The sequence below is a fragment of the Cololabis saira genome, chromosome 5 (assembly GCF_033807715.1).
Source record: "Cololabis saira isolate AMF1-May2022 chromosome 5, fColSai1.1, whole genome shotgun sequence".
NCBI classification, from domain to species: Eukaryota; Metazoa; Chordata; class Actinopteri; order Beloniformes; family Belonidae; genus Cololabis; species Cololabis saira.
This window is the reverse complement of record NC_084591.1, coordinates 44,185,873-44,207,708: the sequence shown is the minus strand read 5'-3', so window position 1 is coordinate 44,207,708 and position 21,836 is coordinate 44,185,873. Positions and strand designations below refer to the sequence as shown.

General features: G+C 39.7%; 1 protein-coding gene across 1 annotated transcript; it reads left to right on the top strand.

Annotated features, from left to right (window-relative positions):
• Window positions 1-300: 300 nt before the first annotated feature.
• Window positions 301-20,700, top strand: dus2 (dihydrouridine synthase 2). The gene is made up of 16 exons (XM_061722705.1): window positions 301-418; window positions 1,800-1,962; window positions 3,442-3,487; window positions 4,145-4,236; window positions 4,321-4,364; window positions 5,416-5,476; window positions 5,556-5,603; window positions 5,701-5,766; window positions 7,375-7,445; window positions 7,839-7,925; window positions 8,610-8,778; window positions 11,839-11,960; window positions 12,050-12,190; window positions 14,370-14,457; window positions 18,511-18,584; window positions 20,080-20,700. The coding sequence occupies exons 2-16, from the start codon at window positions 1,843-1,845 to the stop codon at window positions 20,363-20,365; spliced, it is 1,515 nt and encodes a 504-aa protein (XP_061578689.1). The 5' UTR covers window positions 301-418; window positions 1,800-1,842; the 3' UTR covers window positions 20,366-20,700.
• Window positions 20,701-21,836: the final 1,136 nt, after the last annotated feature.

Sequence of the window (21,836 nt, the reverse complement as noted above, 5' to 3'; positions counted from 1 at the left end):
GGCAGCCAATCAGCACAGAGCCTCATTATCATAGCCCCGCCCACTCAGAATCCCGCGTAGATAATGAGGTTAGAAACGGTAAAGATAAAGACATGGCCCAGAGGCTGAATTGCTAATTTATATAGAAAAAACAACCAAAAGCTTGTTTTTAAGACATTCAAGGCCTGTTTAAAATAGACATTTAATGTCTATTTTAAACATTAAAATATAATAGGTCTCCTTTAAGGCACTCCAGTCCTACTTTGCACCACTTTTCCACGTGTATGTTGTGTGACGTAACTCCCTACGTGCCCTGCGTGATGACGTAGCGGTCTAACCAGGAAGTCCGGCAGCAGCTGCGTGGTTCTCCCTCTCCACATGATGATTGATCACCGGTGATCACAGCTGCTGGGATCGATTCAAGGCAGCATACATGCGGGTGAGCTTGTTTGAATCAAGGCTTTGCCCTGTACGTGTATAAACCGGTGGGTTATGTCGTTGTTTACCGATGAGATAGGTAAATTACTGACGGAGCAACTCGTGTTAGCGTCGACATGTACCGAGATTGTCTTCATCTCTAAAACTTTTACTTTTTTTGCGTTTGTTTGTTTTAAAAGTCAAAAATCGTTTTTAGTCAGGGCCTTTAGAAGCAGGGTTTGAGCTGCTTTCTGTCGCTACAACCGCAGCAAAATGAAATCAGCTGATCTTCGATGTGAGTTTGATGATCTCGGGCAGGAAAAAGCGATTCGTCGCATCGAAACAGACAGAGCAGCTGATTACAAATAATATAATATATTACAAATAATAGCAGTGACCAAAACACCTGCAGAAATACTGCAGGAATGACATAGCAGCAGTTAAATGCAGCCTTCTGTAAGCTTTAAATATCCACTGGGCTTACATCAAATACATCAAAACACAACAATAAAAAACACTTTTCTGAACTTATCAATATGACTGTCCTTCACAGGATAAGTAAAATGGATCACTGCAAAAACTTAACAAGAATATTTGTCTTATATCTAGTTAAAATGTCTCATTTTAGTAAAAAAATCTCATTACACTTAAAACAAGACTCATCACTGGAAAAAACAACAATTTTCACCTGTTTCAAGTAGATTTTCACTTAAAATAAGTATAAAAATCTGCCAGTGGAACATGATTTTTTTGCTTGTAATGAGAAGATAAATCTTGTCCCACTGGCAGATTTTTCTACTTATTTCAAGTGAAAATTTACCGGAAACAGGTGAAAATTGTTATTTTTCTGGTAATGACTCTTGTTTTAAGTGTGATGAGATTTTTTGACTAAAAATGAGCCATTTTAACTAGAAATAAGGCAAATATTCCTGGTAAGATTTTGAGTTTTTGCAGTGTAAGGCAGTGGGATGGAGACGCACTGGTCTTCACATTCACACTTACTGTTAATGAGCTCCTTTTGTTTGTAATTGTATCCAAAAAGGTCAGAAAACAAATGACTGCAGACTCTGCAGAGAAAACTAACCTTTAAATGTGTGATAGCTTGGTGAAAATTGTCAAATAAGTTATTTTTCTGGTGATGACTCTAAATGTTGAAATAGCAGTAAAACCACATTCATTGATGAAATGACATAAGGGATGGAAAGGAGGGATGATTTTGACCGTTTTTATTTCAGGGGGGATGATTTTGACCGTTTTTATTTCAGGGGGGATGATTTTGACCGTTTTTATTTCAGGGGGGATGCCATCCCCCCTCAACTCCAGTACTGGTTTCCTGGTCCTAACTGTCGGCGTCTGCAGGGCTGCTGATCCTGGTTTCAGGTCCTAACTGTCGGTGTCTGCAGGGCTGCTGATCCTGTGCTGCTGACGGATGACTGAGCCTCCGTGATGGCAGCAGGCAGCTTGAGTTTCAGTCACGTCTGCGCCCTGGCCCCCATGGTCCGGGTGGGAACCCTGCCCATGAGGCTGCTGGCCCTGGACTACGGAGCCGACCTGGTGTACTGCGAGGTGAGGAAACCCAGGGTTTACTGTGAGGAAACCCAGGTTTACTGTGAGGAAACCCAGGTTTACTGTGAGGAAACCCAGGTTTACTGTGAGGAAACCCCGGGGTTTACTGTGAGGAAACCCCCGGGGTTTTACTGTGAGGAAACCCCGGGGGTTTACTGTGAGGAAACCCCGGGGGTTTACTGTGAGGAAACCCCGGGGGTTTACTGTGAGGAAACCCCGGGGGTTTACTGTGAGGAAACCCCGGGGGTTTACTGTGAGGAAACCCCGGGGGTTTACTGTGAGGAAACCCCGGGGGTTTACTGTGAGGAAACCCCGGGGGTTTACTGTGAGGAAACCCCGGGGGTTTACTGTGAGGAGGAAACCCCGGGGGGTTTACTGTGAGGAGGGGACACCCGAAGGGTTTTCCGTGAGGTGGAGAGACTCACGTTTACTGTGAAGGGGGATGACAGGACGGGGTTTACTCTGAAGTGGGGAGGCCCGGGTTTACTGTGAGGAAACCCAGGTTTACTGTGAGGAAACCCTGGGGTTTACTGTGAGGAAACCCTGGGGTTTACTGTGAGGAAACCCCAGGGGTTTACTGTGAGGAAACCCAGGTTTACTGTGAGGAAACCCTGGGGTTTACTGTGAGGAAACCCCAGGGGTTTACTGTGAGGAAACCCAGGGGTTTACTGTGAGGAAACCCCGGGGTTTACTGTGAGGAAACCCCGGGGTTTACTGTGAGGAAACCCCGGGGTTTACTGTGAGGAGGGGACACCCGAAGGGTTTGCTGTGAGGTGGAGAGACTCACGTTTACTGTGAAGGGGGATGACAGGACGGGGTTTACTCTGAAGTGGGGAGGCCCGGGTTTACTGTGAGGGCGTACCCTGGTGCTTCAGGGATGCATGCTGATGTCTGAGCATCAAAGCATTATTCAGGGTTCATACGTTTAAAAAAAACCTGGAAAAGTCATGGAATTTGAATATGTAATTTTCAAGGCCTGGAGAAGTTTTGGAAGTTCACCTCAAAAGTTTTGGAAAAGTCATGGAATTTATTTTTCTCACTTAATGATAACATTTAGCAATAACAGCCGGTAGATTTAAAATTGATCAATAAATATTTTGTATAGAAAAGTCTTGCACGTTCTCACATGTGACGTGTCTAGCATCTTGCGCATCATGCAGATCAGTTATTAGTTATTACAGTTATATTGGATGACTATACAACATATACTACAACATAGTGCTGGTATATCAGTGTTAGTTTAAACAATAAATAAATAAATAAAGTTTAAATGTTTATTTTGTATAAAACCATAATTGTCATAAGATCTCCACTGTAGTGACTTTTTATTGTTTTATTCCTATATTTAATTCATACATTGATGTTTTAGAGGTCATGTAAAGCCATGGAAACTTGCTGCCAAGTTATGGGAAAGTCATGAAAATTTGTTGGTTAAAACGTGTGTGAACCCTGATTATTGACCTCCTTCATCTCCTCCAGGAGCTGATCGACATCAAGATGGCCCAGTGTCGGAGGGTAGAGAACGGTGAGAACGTTTTATTGTCAGCACGATGAGCAAACAATGAAACCTTAGTTTTGATGTTTTAGTTTTCAACTTTTAGTTTAGTTTTAGTTCTTATATTTATTTTGACCTCTATTTATTTGCCAAATATATGAACTAAAAAGGTTTGTGTCTATTATCATTAGATTAATTTCAGCAAAAGTTGGTCCAGGGTTGGTTTAGAGCTAGTTTGGAGATGAAATGTGAAAAATAAGGTTAATCAATACGGTTCAAACAAATGATAAGATAAACTGGTACAGAAGCAGCATCCATCAGACTGAAGGTCAATATGGAGCTCAGAGCTTCACAGAAAAACTGATCAGTGGAGCTTAGTTCCTCTTCTGGGTTTGAGTTTAGTTTATTTGTGGTACAAACTCAACATAAATCATGTCTGGTTCTGTTTTAAGAAGCACATGAAATCATCGAGGTAAAAACTTCTGAGACAACTTCTTTAACTTGTGGTCCGTCCTCCCATCCAGTGGAGCGCCTCAGGGCTTTGTTTTGGGTCCAATTTGATTTATAAATGTTCTTGGTGAAACTATAAGTCCGTTCCAGGGCATAACTTATCACATGTACGCTGATGACATCCAGCTCCTGCAGTGTTTCTCACCTCCAGTCCTCTGTGTGTGTTGTGGGTGTCAGAGGTTCTGCAGACGGTGGATTTCGTAGCTCCAGATGACCGTGTGATGTTCAGGACGTGTGAGAAGGAGCTGGGCAGAGTCGTCTTCCAGATGGTGAGAGCAGACTCTCTTTCTGCTGCGACTCTGTTTGCCGAGGGTGGAGTTTCAGGTCTGAGTGGGTTGTTTTTCTGGTTTCAGGGGACCGCCGACCCGGACAGGGCGCTGACGGTGGCTCGTCTTGTGTGAGTTCACGTCCTCTTTGTCCCGGAGGCTTTAAAACTCTCCATAAGCATGACTGTTTTTACCAGGCCTTCCAGGATGTCCTCTCGTCTGGTCTCTTTCTCTGTCCCTCTGATGTTCTCTTCCTCTGTTCTGCTGCATCATGATGTTCTCTGGAGCTCCATGATATCTTCATCCACCAACTGTGCTTGATCTTTTCATGTGTAGTGTGGGGCTGTGGAGAGGTACCAGGACAGGAGTCACAAGTTAATGTACAGGACTGTCTCAGAAAATTAGAATATTGTGATTTTCTGTAATGCAATTACAAAAACAAAAATGTCATACATTCTGGATTCATTACAAATCAACTGAAATATTGCAAGCCTTTTATTATTTTAATATTGCTGATCATGGTTTACAGCTTAAGAAAACTCAAATATCCTATCTCAAAAAATTTGAATATTCTGGGAATCTTAATCTTAAACTGTAAACCATAATCAGCAATATTAAAATAATAAAAGGCTTGCAATATTTCAGTTGATTTGTAAAGAATCCAGAATGTATGACATTTTAGTTTTTTTTAATTGCATTACAGAAAATAAAGAACTTATATTCTAATTTTCTGAGACAGTCCTGTAAGCTGTTTTTTTTTTTCTTTCCACAAGACCACGAGAATGATGCTCAAAGTGAAAACAATCAAATATTCTTTCAAATGATTCTAAAAAAGGTTTTAAATTTTGCACCAAACACAACTTGGGCATAATAGAAGAAGATCCTCTCAGAAAATGTTGGGAAATACAAATAAACGGATGAGGAAGTTCTCAAATTTACTTGTAATTCTTCCCACATGGTATGAATCTGGGATAGTTCACTCTTTTACCCAACGACTTCATGTCATTTGTCAAAGATTTATTTTTGCATTTAACGTCTCCAGTACGTAGAATAATTAGCGACTTTGACGTGTATCGCAGTGGTCCAAATGCCACAGGTGGGTACCGTGATGAGAAGATGTTATGAATATGAACGTGAAGTGATCAGCCAGCTCTTCAGTGTCCCGTCTGTTGGCTTGTTCAGGGAGAAGGACGTGGCTGCCATCGACGTGAACATGGGCTGTCCAAAGGAGTACTCCACCAAGGTGAGTTCCCACACCGACCTGCTCAGGTCTGACCTCTGACCTCTGACCCCCCGGCTGATCCGTCTGTACCGTCCTGCAGGGCGGGATGGGAGCTGCTCTTCTGTCGGATCCTGACAAGATCGAAGCTGTGAGCATGAACGGACGTCGTTACGTTGAACAGCATTTTAATTTATCTTCTGAAGACTGCTGACTTTGATTTCACTGTCCCTTTTTCTTGAGTTTAGATTCTGAGGAAGCTGGTGACGGGTGTCTCTGTACCAGTGACGTGTAAAATCCGAATTCTTCCTTCGGTAAGACGTCACATGCAGCCGGCTTACTTCTTTACCTCCAGTTGCTCGTCATATTAGTCTCTCATACATTTATTTCATTTGTTTTGTGTTTATTTATTTAAATGTAATTGTATCAGCATTTGTCTCGTTAATAGTTTGATGCCTACGCCTCACACAAGAGTGCTGCTGTTCCACTAGATCAGGGGTCGGCAACCCGCCGCTCTAGAGCCGCATGCAGCTCTTTACCGCCACCCTAGTGGCTCCTGGAGCTTTAACAAAAATGTTCAACCTTTTTTTTCCTTTTTTCTTCATTTTTTTCTTGTTTTCCTTTTCTTTTTTTGTTTCTTTTTTCTTTTCTTTTTTCCCTTCTTTTTTCCCTTTCTCTTTTTTTCTTTTTTCCTTTTTAAATCTCGACATTTTGACTTTTTTCTCGACATTTTGACTTTTTTCTCGAGATTGTACCTCAACTTTAATGTCGACATTTCGACTTTTTTTTTCGAACTTTAGACTTTTTTCTCAACGTTTTGACTTTTTTCTCGACATTTTGACTTTTTTCTCAACATTTTGACTTTTTTCTCGATATTTCGACTTTTTTCTCGACATTTTGACTTTTTTCTCGACATTGTACCTCAACTTTAATCTCGACATTTCGACTTTTTTTTCAAACTTTTGACTTTTTTCTCGACATTTTTACTTTTTTCTCGACATTTTGATTTTTTTCTCGACATTTCGACTTTTTTCTCAAGATTGTACTTCAACATTAATCTCGAAATTTTGACTTTTTTCTCGAAATTTTGACTTTTTTCTCGAAATTTGGACTATTTCCTCAACATTTCGACTTTTTTCTCGACATTTCGACTTTTTTCTCGACATTTCGGCTTTTTTTCTCAACATTTCGACTTTTTTCTCAAGATTGTACTTCAACATTAATCTCGAAATTTTGACTTTTTTCTCGAAATTTTGACTTTTTTCTCGAAATTTTGACTTTTTTCTCGAAATTTTGACTTTTTTCTCGAAATTTTGACTTTTCTCGACATTTCGACTTTTTTTCTCAACATTTCGACTTTTTTCTCAAGATTGTACTTCAACATTAATCTTTTTCTCGAAGTGCATAATGAAAAAAAAAAATCTTCCCTCAACTATAACTAATACATGCAGCATGTGTTGCCTTCATTCTAAGGCTTATACAAGACTTTTCAGTTTTTGCGGCTCCAGACATATTTGTTTTCTGTGTTTTTGGCTCTTTCAACATTTTGTGTTGCCGACCCCTGCACTAGTTGAATAATGTATACCAGGATCTCGCTGCTTCGCTCCAGACTGCTCAGTCTCGGGTGAAGGCTGGACGTTTCTTACCGCCTCATGAATCCTGCGCGTTTTATTTCGTTTCTTCCCATCTTTAGTGTTAAGGGAAAGATGAATATACAGAGAAAATGTTAGTAAATTAAATCATGTAAGAATAAATCCTGACAAGACAAGAAGACGAAAGAGCAGGATGTTGAAATGAGAGCGATGTTGTAAAATAGAAAAGGTAATAAGGCTAAAATGGCTTCTGCTATCATTTAAAAACCTCAGAACTGAAATGCATGAAGCTGTTGGGTAACTTTGTCTCTGCTTGGTTGCGTCTTTCAGCTGGAAGAAACCATCAGTCTGGTCCAGAGGATCGAGAGGACCGGCGTCGCCGCCATCGCCGTTCACGGCAGGTGGGTGGACTGGGATTTGGTTTCCCCCAGCAGACGCACCCATGTGTTGTCTTTACAAGCATGGGACCTGTCTATTTAGCCTTTTAAGCACCGTATAATTTCTTCATGGAGGCGTAAATGAAATCACGGATCATGTGCTGGACGGCTCACTCTGACAGTATTGAAGAACGATGACTTTGGCGTCTAGCCTCCTTAATTTCATCGTCCTCGAGACACACGCACACCTTTCTAATCTGATGTTTGCAAAAATAACACGACTAGTTTTCCACAATGTCAAGTGCAACTGACTAAACCCCCAAAACAAAAGCAGCAGCACGAGAAAATCCCCCTTCCAAATATCTGGTGTTTTTCTGTGACAGCGGTGACAGAGCTGAACCTTGGTGTGTGTTTCAGGTTTAAGGAGGAGCGGCCTCGACATCCCGTCCACTGTGATTACATCCAGGCCGTCGCTGGGGCCGTCTCCGTGCCCATCATTGCAAAGTAAGTAGACGGCAACATCTGCTGATGTTCCTCCAGTTTAAACTTCTTTTCATCCGCAGCAACACTGTACTTGTACTTAAGGGAGTTTTTTCCTCATTGACTATAATGTTAGAACATCATGAAACCGTGGGAAATAACTTGTTTTTGGTCTTTTCTAAACGTATTCTTGATTAAGTGAAAAGTTTTCTGGTTTTTTTTTAAGTGAATTTGGGTGCTTTTTTGTGAAAATGGTTTTCAGTTATTAAGTCCTGGATATTTCAGTGTCGACAAATTTTCAGGCAGTTAATGGTGATTGCTTTGACCGGACCAAAAAAACAAGCAAGTAAGAGAGAAGATCTGTGCAAGGACTTTAGTTTAATTTATTTTGCACATAAAACAGAACAGTAAAAACAAAAGTCAAACGAAGCATTGTGCAGGTGAGGTGCAAGCCAAAAAGGCTTATGAAAATGCCTTCCCCTTTATAAAACAAACATAATTGCATGAAAAAAAGAGAAGTGTTTCTGATCTTAACTAAAAAAAGATTTTTTCAAGTGTTTTTTGAACAAGGCCAGTTGATTTTAGTGATGTAGGTAAATTGTTCCATAGGGATGGTCCTCTGTATTTTAAAGTGCGTTGATTGTGTGAAGTCCTGCATAAAGGCAGGTAAAAGTCGTTTGACTTTAAAGTAACGGCTTGGTCCTGCAGCGGGGGCTCTCTGGACCTGGTGAAGAGCAACGCTGACGTGAAGGAGTTCATGCGGGCGACGGGCACCTCGTCCGTCATGCTGGCTCGCGCTGCCATGTGGAATCCATCCGTGTTCTGCAATGATGGGCTGCTTCCTGTGGAGAAGGTCATGGAGGAATACTTGAAATACGTGAGTTACTTTATCTTTTCACAGCCTGGCTTTAAACCACACCTGGTGGTCTTTTTTGTTTTTATATATATATATATATATATATATATATATGTATATGTTGATGGTTTCACCTGCTTTTGTCAGAGTATAGTTACACATTACAGCAGCCTTCTCAACCTGACTTTCCTGCTCCGTTAAGCGGACGTGGCAGCTGTGGTTAAACATTAACAACAACCCCCCCAGAAAAGAGGCCTCTTCCAATCATTTTAAAGGCAGTTTTTTTGTTGTACAGTGTGCATGTGAGGTGCAGCGAGCAGATGGGAAGCCACGTTTAGGAAATAGAATCACTTACCCTTTTAAATTGGATGGATTCAGCATCTTAACTCCTCCACGTCTCTCTTTTGTGGTTGTATGTCTAATTAGAAGTTGGTGTCAAAGCTCTGCAGCCTCCTGTTCTGAAATACAGAACGTGTGAAGATGCGACGTTGGGAAGACATTCCTGCTCTGATCTTTGACGTACCGTAATCTGTAAATCTGAACTCCACAAAGGCAGTTAGGAACATGTCAGACCTTTAGGGGGGTATTCTGTCCAGACAGGTGGGTTTTTGTGTCCTCTTTAATAGAAACAAACCCAAAATGACAGCCAGAGCATATCTGAGGGTCTCGTTTCGTCTGACCAACAAATGCAGATTAAACCAACTGGACAAGAAGTCTCCTTTTGGAAAAGGTGGAATTGAAGGTTTTGCATTTTGTCTTGATTATTGACTGATGATGCAATGCTGCTGCAGTCTATATGTTTGGTTTTTTTTATCAGCTATTGATGAGTGATGGTACTGAGTTGTTAACAGGTGTCTGCGTTGGGTATGGAAAAGGAAATATTCAAAACTCTGTAACCATTCTTTAATTAACATTTTTGGGGTTGGGGGCAGCAGCCTAAGCAGGGGGGCCGGGCTTCCCTCTCCCCAGCCTTCTCCAGCTTCTCTGGGGGAGGCGTTCCCAGGCCAGCCAAGACGTATGATCTCTCCAGCATGTCCCTGGTCTTCCACGGGCCTCCTCCCGGGTGGACGTGCCCGAAACACCTCCTGAGGAAAGAGACCAGGGGGCAAACTCACCAGACGCCTGGACCATCTAGACCAGGGGTTGGCAACTCGCGGCTCTAGAGCCGCATATGGCTCTTTAGCCCCGCCCTAGTGGCTCCTGGAGCTTTTTCATAAATGTTTGACCTTTTTTTTTTTCTTCCATTTTTTCTTCTTTTTTTGTTTGTTTTTTCCTTTTTTTCTCTTTTCTTTTTTTCTCTTTTTTCCTTTCCTTTTTAATCTCGACATTTTGACTTTTTTTTACGAAATTCTGACTATTTCCTCAACATTTCGACTTTTTTCTCGACATTTCGACTTTTTTCTCGAGATTGTACTTCAACATTAATCTCGCTATTTCAAATGTTTTTCTCGAAATTTTGACTTTATTCTCGACATGGACTTTTTTCTCATCATTCTGATTTTTTTTTTTCGAAATTTCGACTTTTTTCTCGACATTTCAACTTTTTTCTCGACATTTCGCCTTTCGCCATTTGGCTTCATTCTAAGGTTTATACAAGACATATCATTTTTTGTGGCTCCAGACATATGTTTTTTGTGTTTTTGGTCCAATACGGCTCTTTCAACAGTTTGGGTTGCAGACCCCTGATCTAGACCGTCTCTTCAATGTGGAGGAGAGGAGACTCTACTCCGAGTTCCTCCCGGATGACTGAGCTTCTCACCCTGTCTCTATGGAGGAAACTCATTTCAGCCGCTTGTATCCACAGTCTCATTCGTGTGCTCATTACCCACAGTTCATGACCATGGGGGACGGTAGGAACGTGGATTGACCGGTAGACAGAAAGACTCACCTTTTTCCACTCAACTCTCCCTTCACCACAACAGAGCGGCCAGATGTGCAGAAGCTGCACCGATCCGCCTGCCAATCTACTTCAACTCAATTCTTTTTTTTTTCTTTTTTTCTTTTTCTTCTCCTTTTTTTTTTTTCCTTTTTTAATCTCGACATTTCGACTTTTTTTTATAAAATTTTGACTTTTTTCTCGACATTTTGACTTTTTTCTCAAAATTTTGACTTTTTTCACGAAATTTTGACTGTTTCCTCCACATTTCGACTTTTCTCGACATTTCAACTTTTTTCTCGACATAGACTTTTTTTCTCGACATTTCGACTTCTTTCTCGACATTTCGACTTTTTTCACCAAATTTTGACCATTTCCTCCACATTTCGACTTTTCTCGACATTTCGACTTTTTTCTCGAAGTGCATAATGAAAAAAAAAAATCTTCCCCCAGTAATAACTAATATAGAAACATGCAGCATGTGTTTCTTCATTCTAAGGCTTATAAAAGACTTTTCATTTTTTGCGGCTGCAGTCATATTTTGTTTTTTGTGTTTTTGGTCCAATATGGCTCTTTCAACATTTATTATTACTATACTTCAACTCCTCCGCCAGGGGGCAGGACCGTGTCACTACCCGGAGAGGCAATTCCACACTTTTCCAACTGAGACCCATGGTCCCAGATTTGGGGGTGCTGATTCTCGTCCCTGCTATTTCACACTATTTCACACCACTCCAAGGAACGCTGAAGATTGTGGTTTCATGAAGCGAAAAGGACCCCCATCATCTGCAAAAAGAAGACTCCAAATTAAAAAAAAAAATAATTTGTTTTACCAAACCAGACTCCCTCCATCCCATGAAGGGCGGCTCTGACGGAGTCCAACTTTCAGAAAACCAATCCCACTTATGCCAACCAGACTATCGCTCTGTTTGTACAGGGACCAAGTACTCCGTACTCTCGGAGCACCATTCAGGGAATTGCATTACTGTTGCATGTAATATGGCAGAAATGGGATTGGCTGCTTCATGCCTGCAAGTTAAAGTAAATGTAATCACCACTTTTTTAAATTATATTGGCATTTTACCTTTCATCATCTGTCTTTTCCTGACGTGGAGATGTTTGGAGAAGATGGTTTGAAGCAGAAGCAGTAATTCTGCTTCCACTTGGAACACACTTTGTTTGTTCAACGCTGTCATTTCCCACAGGCGATCCGGTACGACAACAATCCCTTCAACACCAAGTACTGCTTGTGTCAGATGCTGAGGGATAAGGTGGAGTCTCCTCTGGGGAAGCTGGTGCAGGCGGCTCAGACCAGCGGGGAGATGAGGTGCAGGACTGTTTTTAACCGTATCCCGGTGCTGCAGATTGTCCTTGCGTGCTCGTGTAAAGCAGCGTGTTGTGATTGTGCTGCTGCAGCGAGGCGTACGGGCTGCAGGAGTTCTACCAGCAGACGCAGGAGCAGCTGCAGGCCCGGAGGGACGCCCTGCAGAGCAGCAGCCAGCCCGACAGGCCCGTCACGGAGGGGGACGTCACCACCATGGCCGTCAAGTTTGAACGGTCAGTTTGTGCTCTGAGTCTCTGAGGTTTCCCCGACCACAGACCCTCGTCTCACTCTTTACTCCAGGGTTTGAGGCCTGGAGCACCCTATAATGTAATAATTTCCCCCTATAATGTAATAATTTCACCCTATAATGTAATAATTTCCCCCTATAATGTAATAATTTCACCCTATAATGTAATAATTTCACCCTATAATGTAATAATTTCACCCTATAATGTAATAATTTCACCCTATAATGTAATAATTTCACCCTATAATGTAATAATTTCACCCTATAATGTAATAATTTCACCTTATAATGTAATAATTTCACCCTATAATGTAATAATTTCACCTTATAATGTAATAATTTCACCCTATAATGTAATAATTTCACCTTATAATGTAATAATTTCAACCTATAATGTAATAATTTCACCCTATAATGTAATCATTTCATGAAAATGTAATAAAATTTGCACTTAACTCAATCAAAAATGTAATAAAATCCGATAATGTAATAACTTCACCAATAATGTAATAATAAAATATCCTGACTGATATTGTAATAACATTTTTACCGATAATGTAATACCTTATTACATTATTGGGAATTTATTACGGTACATTTTCAGGTGGGTCTTTTTTTTTTTTTCCAAAACTGATAATGTAAAACTTGACAAATAATGTAATATATATGTTCATTTTCATTCCAGAGTTCTACATTTTGTGTTTTAAGTATCTAAGAATGTTATATACACTATTGGGTTAAATTTCAGACTTTGAGTACCATGTAATAAATTCCCAATAAGGTATTACATTATCGATAAAAATTTTATTACAATATCAGTCAGGATATTTTATTCCATTATTGGGTTTTATTACATTTTCGATTGAGTTAAGTGCAAATTTTATTACATTTTCAGGCGGTATTACATTTTCAGGAAATGATTACATTATAGGGTGAAATGATTACATTATAGGGTGAAATGATTACATTATAGGGTGAAATGATGACATTATAGGTGCTACAAGGCCCCTGACATGGACGATCAAAAGATTCAAGTACGAGTCTGAGATGAAAGCTGCCGCTCACTTACATCTGCAAAAACTCATCTGAAAATGCGAAGGAAACATGTCAAGTGTCAGTGAACGCAGATGCTTTATTCTTTTTATTTCAGTTCATCCATGTTCAGTTTACTGAACTCTGAAAATGGGATGGAACAATGACATTTCATAATAATATTCCCATTCCTCACCTCAACAAGACCATGAAAATGTGTGAAGTTAAGTTTTAACTGAAAAAAGCCTCAAAATAAAGAGCCCTCTCTTCAATTTTCTATAAAAATCTGCTTTAACCCATTAAGGGCCCTTTTCTCAGTACACACCATCAGGCAGTTTTCTTTTTTTTTTTTTTTTTTTCAAAAAAATGACAACAATTGAACAAAAATGTAAATTTTCTATAACAATGATGAAACTGCTCCATCAGTCTGTGCTGTGCAGTTGAAATCTGCAATGTTCTTGTATGTTTTTTTTTTTTGTTGTTTTATTTGGTCCTCTGTTTGTGAAAGCTTGATTTGTTTGTTTCATGACCTGAAAGAGGTCTCGCCACATTACTTCCACCTGCAGGAGCAGTTTTAAGGCCCCCCCCCCCCCCCCCGTCTGAATCATGACTTGAAATGAGCAGTTTGACAGAGTATCTGCTCAGGAACGACTATCAGCTCCTCTATCAATATTCATATTGGGTAAAGTTTGTCAATAACATAATTAAACTTGAATGAGTTGGATGATCAGATTTTGTACTAATATTTAGCCTTCTGGTCTGTTAGGCTTCGGGTGTTTTCACTTGGAATTTCTATTTCCAGGGTTTGAAAGTTTATTTGAACATAAGGAAAATAGAATTAACTAGAACAGATAATAAAACCAAGGAAAATGGGAAAGAAAGACAATGTCCTTGTTCAAAAGGAGTGGAAAGAAGCCTATGCTTATTTACCCCAACCCCTTTGCCATATCCTTATATACACACATCATTTTATGCTTACTAGATACAGTATGATCTTATATATAACTTTAAGAAACTGTCCAAAACATAGAGTGGGCTGGAAATATTTAAGATATGCGCGAATCATGTATCTCATCTGATAAATGTTGTCCTCTGGGATCATTCATTAATGTATTATTTATTTCCATTTGCAGGAGGAACTACCCCCCTCATATCACCCCGAAGATGTTCCTGCTGGAGTGGAGCCGCAAGGAGAAACTGGAGCAGCCGCTCTACAAAACCGTAAGAACTGTTTTCATCTGATGCTGAAAAAAAAGACCATTTTCAATTTTTTCGTGCTCAATCTTTGGTCACATGAATAGAATAGACCTTAACTTTTATTAAAGATTTTCTACTGATGTATCCATAACTGGCTCAGTTTTTGTTCATAGGAAAACCTGAACACAAAGAAGTATTGAGAAAAATAAAAAAAACTTTTGTGTCCACTTTTTTGAGGAGCCATCGCTCTGTTTTTTTTTTTTTTGACAAATAACCCTTATTGGTCAAAGTGCAACAGGGCGAAGTAGCTTTTATATTTTGCTTCCTTTTGTTGCAGATTTTTATTCTTAAATTAGAGGAAATTCTGTTTTAATTAGCCCATCTATACATGTGACCAAAGTGAAAATGTGGTTGTTTTTTGTTGTTGTTTTTTTTGCACAAAAACAATATAGAACAAAACTATCTTATACAAGAAAGAAAATATCTGAGACAAGGAAAGAAAAAAAAATATATATAAAATTTAAATATTTCAAATATCCAAATATTTATACATTTATACAGGTTTTAAGAAAATACACACAAATGAATATACACATATACAACACCTCAAGTCAGGGCCCACAAGTGTAATTTAAGTCAAGAACAACCCGAAAGGTTCTAACCATTCAAATAACCTTCAACCAAGCGCCATCTCCGCCTAAAAAGGTCCGTCTTCAGTTGCAATACCACAGTCATTCTATCCATCATGTAAACTCGTTTCAGTCTTTGCTTCCATTCTGTCAGAGTTGGTGAGTTGACACTGCTCCAATTCACTGTTACAATCGTCTTAGCAATCAGTACCAAAACATGCTAAATATATCTCTGCTCTGCATTAAAATCACAGACTGGTATCACTCCCAGTAAGTAGAACAAACTATTTGAAGGCACTTCTCTTTTTACAATTTTTTTAATCTCTTCTTTGGAATTTTTCCAATATGCAATTATGTTTCATAATTTGTGTATGATCACTTATTTTACCACAGTTTTTTCCAGCATAAAGCTGTTGATGAGTTCTTGACAAAATGAGATATAACCAAGGGAGTATGAAAAAATCTGGTTTTGAATTTCCAATCAAATTCCCTCCACTGCTGACTATTGATGCCTTTATGACTAATATTACATCATTTGTCCCACACTTCCTCTTCTATTACAGTATTTGACTTCAGTTCCCATTTTTCATTTAGAATATTTTGAAAAATGTCTGATGAAAATCTTTATTAGAGATGAGAGAAATCTGGAAAACTGGAAATCCTTACTCTGAGATTGGGAAAATCTGTTTTAATATAGTAAATTTAACAAAATTCCACAATGAAATTATTCAAACACTTGTTGAACAAAGTTTACAGAAGTCCATAACGGTGCGTATGATGTAGAAACGTCTTCAGATCCTCCATGATGGAAACTGTAGTGGCACTTTTTTTTTTTTTTCCACATTTCTTAACCTTCAAGCGTCACCAGGGACATGGTACAATTATAATTCCTCTTTTAGCAGATGTTTTTATCCAAAGGCACCTCACAAGTGAGGAGCAACAATCCAGCAACAGTACAGTACCCACTAAGTGCCAAGTCAATTAAATAAATACAAAAAGAAAAACATGCAAGTGCCCAAAAAAACAATAAAACTAAGTGCAAGGTAGACCTGTAGAGAAGTGAATCTAGAAAAGTGCAGTATATAGAAATATAATATAGAAAAGGAATGGCCCGCTCTGAATGAGCAACTGGTGGAACCATAATGAGCCTGGATTGCCTCGTGTGACGGAGTAGCAGCGTCAGACAATGTTCCATAGAGGAACGTAATGATCGGGCAGGATTGGAAGTCTTAGGGATAGAGTTGAAATCACTTTGTAGGTATTAGTGACTTGGCCTTTTATATGGGCAACCGAGGGGAGCCAGTAGAATTCAGTGAGCAATGGTATGACGTGAACCCTTGTTGGTTGGTTAAACAGCAGATATGCTGCTGTATTCTGGACCATCTGTAGATGTTTAACCTAGCTTGCTAGAAGACCTGCAAGAAAGATCATTACAGTAATCAAGGCAAGGGAGAATCATTGCCTTATGTTATACGATGCATAGTTAGACGTTTTAGAGACAGGTGCCACAAAGACAACTCCTCATCAGTCATGACAACACAGGTTTCACTCAACCTCGGCAAGACGGAAGGATAAAGAGGTGGCGTTGTTGTTGTTCTGGATAGACTGGCTGGTTGGGATCTCCAGCAGTTCAGTCTAAAAGTTTAACTGAAAAGAAACAGAGATTTGTGCAGAGACCGTGTAGTCATTAGGTAGAAATGACAGACATAGCTGGGTATCATCTGCGTAGTAGTAATAAGGTGATAACCGGGTCCAGAAATGAGACATGTACAGTAAAGAGGAGTAGCCCCAGCACCAAGCCTTGGGTCACCCCTGTGGAAAAGTGATTTCAATTTCAATGTATTCATTCGTTAACAGGGAGTGTACATGTTGATAAACACAGGTGTAAACATGCATGGTTATACCCATAGGCTAATTTCCAGCAAATCAATGCCAAACATAAAACATCGGACACCAGCAAACAAGGAAGACAAGATATAGCAACGAAACACAACATTTAAAGACTGAGCTAGATAAAATCAATAAGAAATAAAAACATGTTACAATTGATACCAGTAAGTGACCGTCATGTTTAAAGTGCTAAGTACTTAAGTGCAAGAGATTTAAAGTGTTAATGCAGATTACACATCGTCCCATTATTTCTTTAAAGTGCTCCAATGTTCAGATGTATAAAGTGCTAATGCATATTGCACATTGATTTCTTGCATTTTTTTTTTTTTGCATTTTAATTGCTTTTAGTGCTCAAAGTTGTAAAGTACTGATGCATATTGCGTTTTCCCTATTGCACTTATTGAACGTCTCTCTTCAGGCTGGAGAATGTGCTCGGTTGACCCGACTCAGCAGCACCTCGTCAATGAGGATTTGATTGTAGAGTGACCTAGAGCAGGGGTCGGGAACCCAAAATGTTGAAAGATCCATATTGGACCAAAAACACAAAAAACAAATATGTCTGGAGCCGCAAAAAATGAAAAGTCTTGTATAAGCCTTAGAATGAAGGCAAATGGCGAAACGCGAAATGTCGAGAAAAAAGTTGAAATGTCGAGAAAAAAGTCGAAATTTCGAGGAAAAAAATCAGAATGATGAGAAAAAAGTCAATGTCGAGAATAAAGTCAACATTTTGAGAAAAAAGTTGAAATGTTGAGATTAATGTTGAAGTACAATTTCGAGAAAAAAGTCGAAATATCGAGATTAAAAAGTAAAGGAAAAAGGAAGAAAAAAAAGGTCAAACATTTTTGAAAAAGCTCCAGGAGCCACTATGGCGGCGCTAAAGAGCCGCATGCGGCTCTGGAGCCGCGGGTTGCCGACCCCTGGACTAGACAAAAGCCTTGCTGGAGTAAAAAGTTTAGACCAACTTAAGAGACTCCAAGAACACAAGAAAAATGAATTTGGTCGCATAAGAACAGAAAATATTTTTCCCTCTGGTTAGATCTATTAAAGCATGGTGGTGGCAGCATCATCATATGGAGGTGCTGCTTGGTCACTGGAACAGTGGTCAGACATTAGCAATGATTACTGCTGAACAGAGGTCCTTGAAGGACAGATTAGTCAACACATGAAGCTAAAGCTCAACAGGGACGTTAACAATGACGGACCTTGTCGTGAACTGTCCAGATCTAGGGGTACAAAGTTTGAGATTTGGTCGCATGAGACTTCAGTTTGTTACTGCTGTCATGGGGCAAAGTACAAAACTAGGGATCTGTTACTGCACCTGTTACATATTGGCACCTTCATGTTTGCTGTCTTTTTTTTCTTCTTTAAACTCGTCAATATTTGTGAAGCACAGACTTTTGGGTAAAAATGTCAAAAGAGGAAAATTAAGAATAGTTTTCCTGCATAGATATGTGTGTGTCGTAAACTGTAGCGGTCAGATTTCTGCGTGGAAGCTGGAAACAGATGATGTTTGTGTTGCGGCTGCTTCGGTGTCTCTGAGAGTTTGTGTTGTTTCCAGGTGCAGCGCGATCAGGATCGAGGCTTTCAGTCCACGGTGACGGCGGCCAAGCAGAAATACAGATCCTCACTCTGGTCAGTACACATGGAAACACCCCTGCTTTACTATACAACCACTGATTTTTAGAAAGAGACTATTTTAAAACATAGGAGCAACATTCAAGCTCAAGTTCAGCACGAAACGCTGTTTCCTGACCACACTGGTTTCTCTACTTCATGGAGGTTATTTCAGAACCCTCACACCCTGTTGCTCTGTGTCCTGTAAAAGTATATAATATTATGAAGAACATTTCCACCTCATTCCACCTTTACTACACCCAGCCGTGACCAGGTAAGTTGAAGAAGAGAAAATGTTTGGTGTTCCTGCAGTGGTCAGGCAAACAAAAGGAGCTCATTAACAGTAAGTGTGAATGTGAAGACCAGTGCGTCTCCATCCCACTGCCTTACACTGCAAAAACTCAAAATCTTACCAGGAATATTTGTCTTATTTCTAGTTAAAATGCCTCATTTTTAGTCAAAAAATCTCATTACACTTAAAACAAGAGTCATTACCAGAAAAATAACTTATTTGACAATTTTCACCTGTTTCAAGTAAATTTTCACTCGAAATAAGTAGAAAAATCTTCCAGTGGAACAAGATTTATCTTCTTATTACAAGCAACAAAATCTTGTTCCACTGGCAGATTTTTCTACTTATTTTAAGTGAAAATCTACTTGAAACCGGTGAAAATTGTTGTTTTTTCCAGTGATGAGTCTTGTTTTAAGTGTAATGAGATTTTTTTTGACAAAAAATTCGAGATTTTAACTAGAAATAAGACAAAAATTCTTAAGATTTTGAGTTTTTGCAGTGTACAGCAAGTAATTTTAGATATTTTATCTGTCTGCAGAAATGGAAATTATTCTGTTTAAATGGTTCCCGACATAGAACACTGTTGTTCTTGGAAGAACCAGTACTCGAGTTGAGGTTGTTGAGGGGGGATGAGGGGGGATGGCATCCCCCCCTGAAATAAAAATGGTCCAAATCATCCCCCCTGTAAAACTGCCATCCCCCCTTTCCATCCCTTATGTCATTTCATCAATGAATGTGGTTTTACTGCTGTTTCAACATTTAGAGTCATCACCAGAAAAATACTGGCAGATTTTTCTACTTATTTCAAGTGAAAATCTACTTGAAGCTTGTTTTTTTTTTCCAGTGATGAGTCTTGTTTTAAGTGTAATAAGATGTTTTACTAAAATGAGACATTTTAACTAGAAATAAGACAAATATTCTTGTTAAGATTGTGAGTTTTTGCAGTGATCCATTTGACTTATCCTGTGAAGGACAGAGTCATATTGATAAGTTCAGAAAAGTGTTTTTTATTGTTGTGTTTTGATGTATTTGATGTAAGCCCAGTGGATATTTAAAGCTTACAGAAGGCTGCATTTAACTGCTGCTATGTCATTCCTGCAGTATTTCTGCAGGTGTTTTGGTCACCTATCACGAGAAGAAAAGACAACTTTTCAAAACTATCACTTTATGTTTTTCAGCCAAACTAAACTGTCTTGTGCCCGTGTGATTGTTCATTTGCAGGGAGAAGTCAAAGAAGTTTGCAGAGCAAGCGGCTGCCATCGTCTGCCTGCGAGTTCTGGGAGTCCCAGAGGGCCGTATCGGCGAGGAAGACTCGGGCCTCGTCTGCAAGAGGAAGAGGGAGGGGAAGATGAACGGCAGTGCAGAGGAAGACACGAGAAAGAAGCTACACGTAGCTGACACCGTACAGGAAACGGAAACTGCAAAGGCCCCGCTGGTGATCAATGGTGAAAATGGAAACTCAGCCACGCCTCAAGAAACAACCGTAAACACGGAGAGGAGTTTGTAAAAAGTGCTTGATTTTATTTAGACGGGGGATTAACAGATGTCTATAATGGATTTTTGTTTGAACTGGAGTTAAAATTTCAAGAGTGTTTAAAAGCCTTTTATTGTCATGTTTTCACAATGACCTCCATCATCATCGTTTCTTCTTGGCAAATATGCAACAAAGCCCCCCCTATAGCTGAGAGTTTTCCTCCAAAACACAGCTCAGCTGTTACCGTTTTGGTTTTGCGTTTACATAATTTCATGTAAATTGGGATCAGGCCGAGTCGAGCTCTCCCGCCCTCACTGTTCCTGTTTTTTATTGTTTAATAAAGGAGCTGGTGGCGGCCAGTCCATCTGTTTACGTGGTGTCTCATGCTCTCTGAACCGCTCTCAACACCGTCTGAGCCTCAGGAATCCTCACGTTGTTGTCTAAGTCTGTGCCCGTGACGTCACAGAAACACAAAACCCTCCTCGTTCAGTACAGTCATCAAGTCAGCTGAGCTGGTTTTCTGCAGATGTTGTTAATAAACTTGGATCTGACTGATTTTAAAAGATTCCCCAGAAGGTAATACTCCCCACAGGTTTGTGCAGGAGACATCATTTTAAAGTAACACGGAGGTTGAAAACCTTAACATAATGTTTCTGAAATAATTTCAGCAGTAGTTCTGCTCCTAACAAGACAAAAAACAGACGTCAACGTGTAGGGCCTGGTTTACGTCAGACCTCACCGACACCTAGAAGAGACAGAGACGTAAGCACGCGGTACAAAGTTCCAGATGGAGCTGTGTGACTTCAATCTTCAGAACAACTCCAGGGAAGAAAACAATGAAGGGGTTGAAAGGATGTGAAGAAAAGAAAGTAACAGAGCAGGAGCCCAAAGGAGGAGCTGCACGGACACTAACTCTGCTACTGGATCAGTAGGTCATGCTTATATTTCTATCATATCAGACTGTTACAGTTGTTTATTTAATCTCTGGATCCCAGTTTTAAGTTTGTAAATGTCATTTTTTCTTTTCTTTAAATCACAAGCTACAGTGGTTTCATCTCAGTCTCATAAACTACGTCTGGTTTTCAGTTTGCTTGGAACAGGTTCAGATAATATTACGTTAGTGTTTTGTTTTTTATCATCTCTGAGTCAGTTGTTATCACATAGCTGTTTCATCGTTACAGAAAAGTGGGATTCTCTGAGGCTGGAAACTCGAACCGCTGAGTTTTTTTCTCTTCTTTTGATGCACAGACTCACAACTTCCATCTTCATCTTCATCCTCCTCCTGGTGTGTTCAGAGCCAGGTGATATCAGAGTTGGACAGAGTACTGGACCCCAGTACTTGAGTAAGAGTACAAATACTACTGGTCAAAATTTACTCCGTTACAAGTAAAAGTAGCTCAGTCAAAATATTACTCGAGTAAGAGTAGAAAAGTACTTGCTTTTAAAAGGTACTTAAGTACCCAAAAGTAAATGCTTTTAAATTTACTTTAAGTAAAAGTAAGAG

Coding starts and splice junctions, on each gene's coding strand:
- dus2 (XM_061722705.1), top strand. CDS start 1,843: ATGGCAGCAGGCAGCTTGAGTTTCAGTCACGTCTGCGCCCTGGCCCCC. Junction 11,961..12,049: donor CAGACCAGCGGGGAGATGAG/GTGCAGGACTGT, acceptor GTGCTGCTGCAG/CGAGGCGTACGGGCTGCAGG. Junction 18,585..20,079: donor AAATACAGATCCTCACTCTG/GTCAGTACACAT, acceptor GTTCATTTGCAG/GGAGAAGTCAAAGAAGTTTG.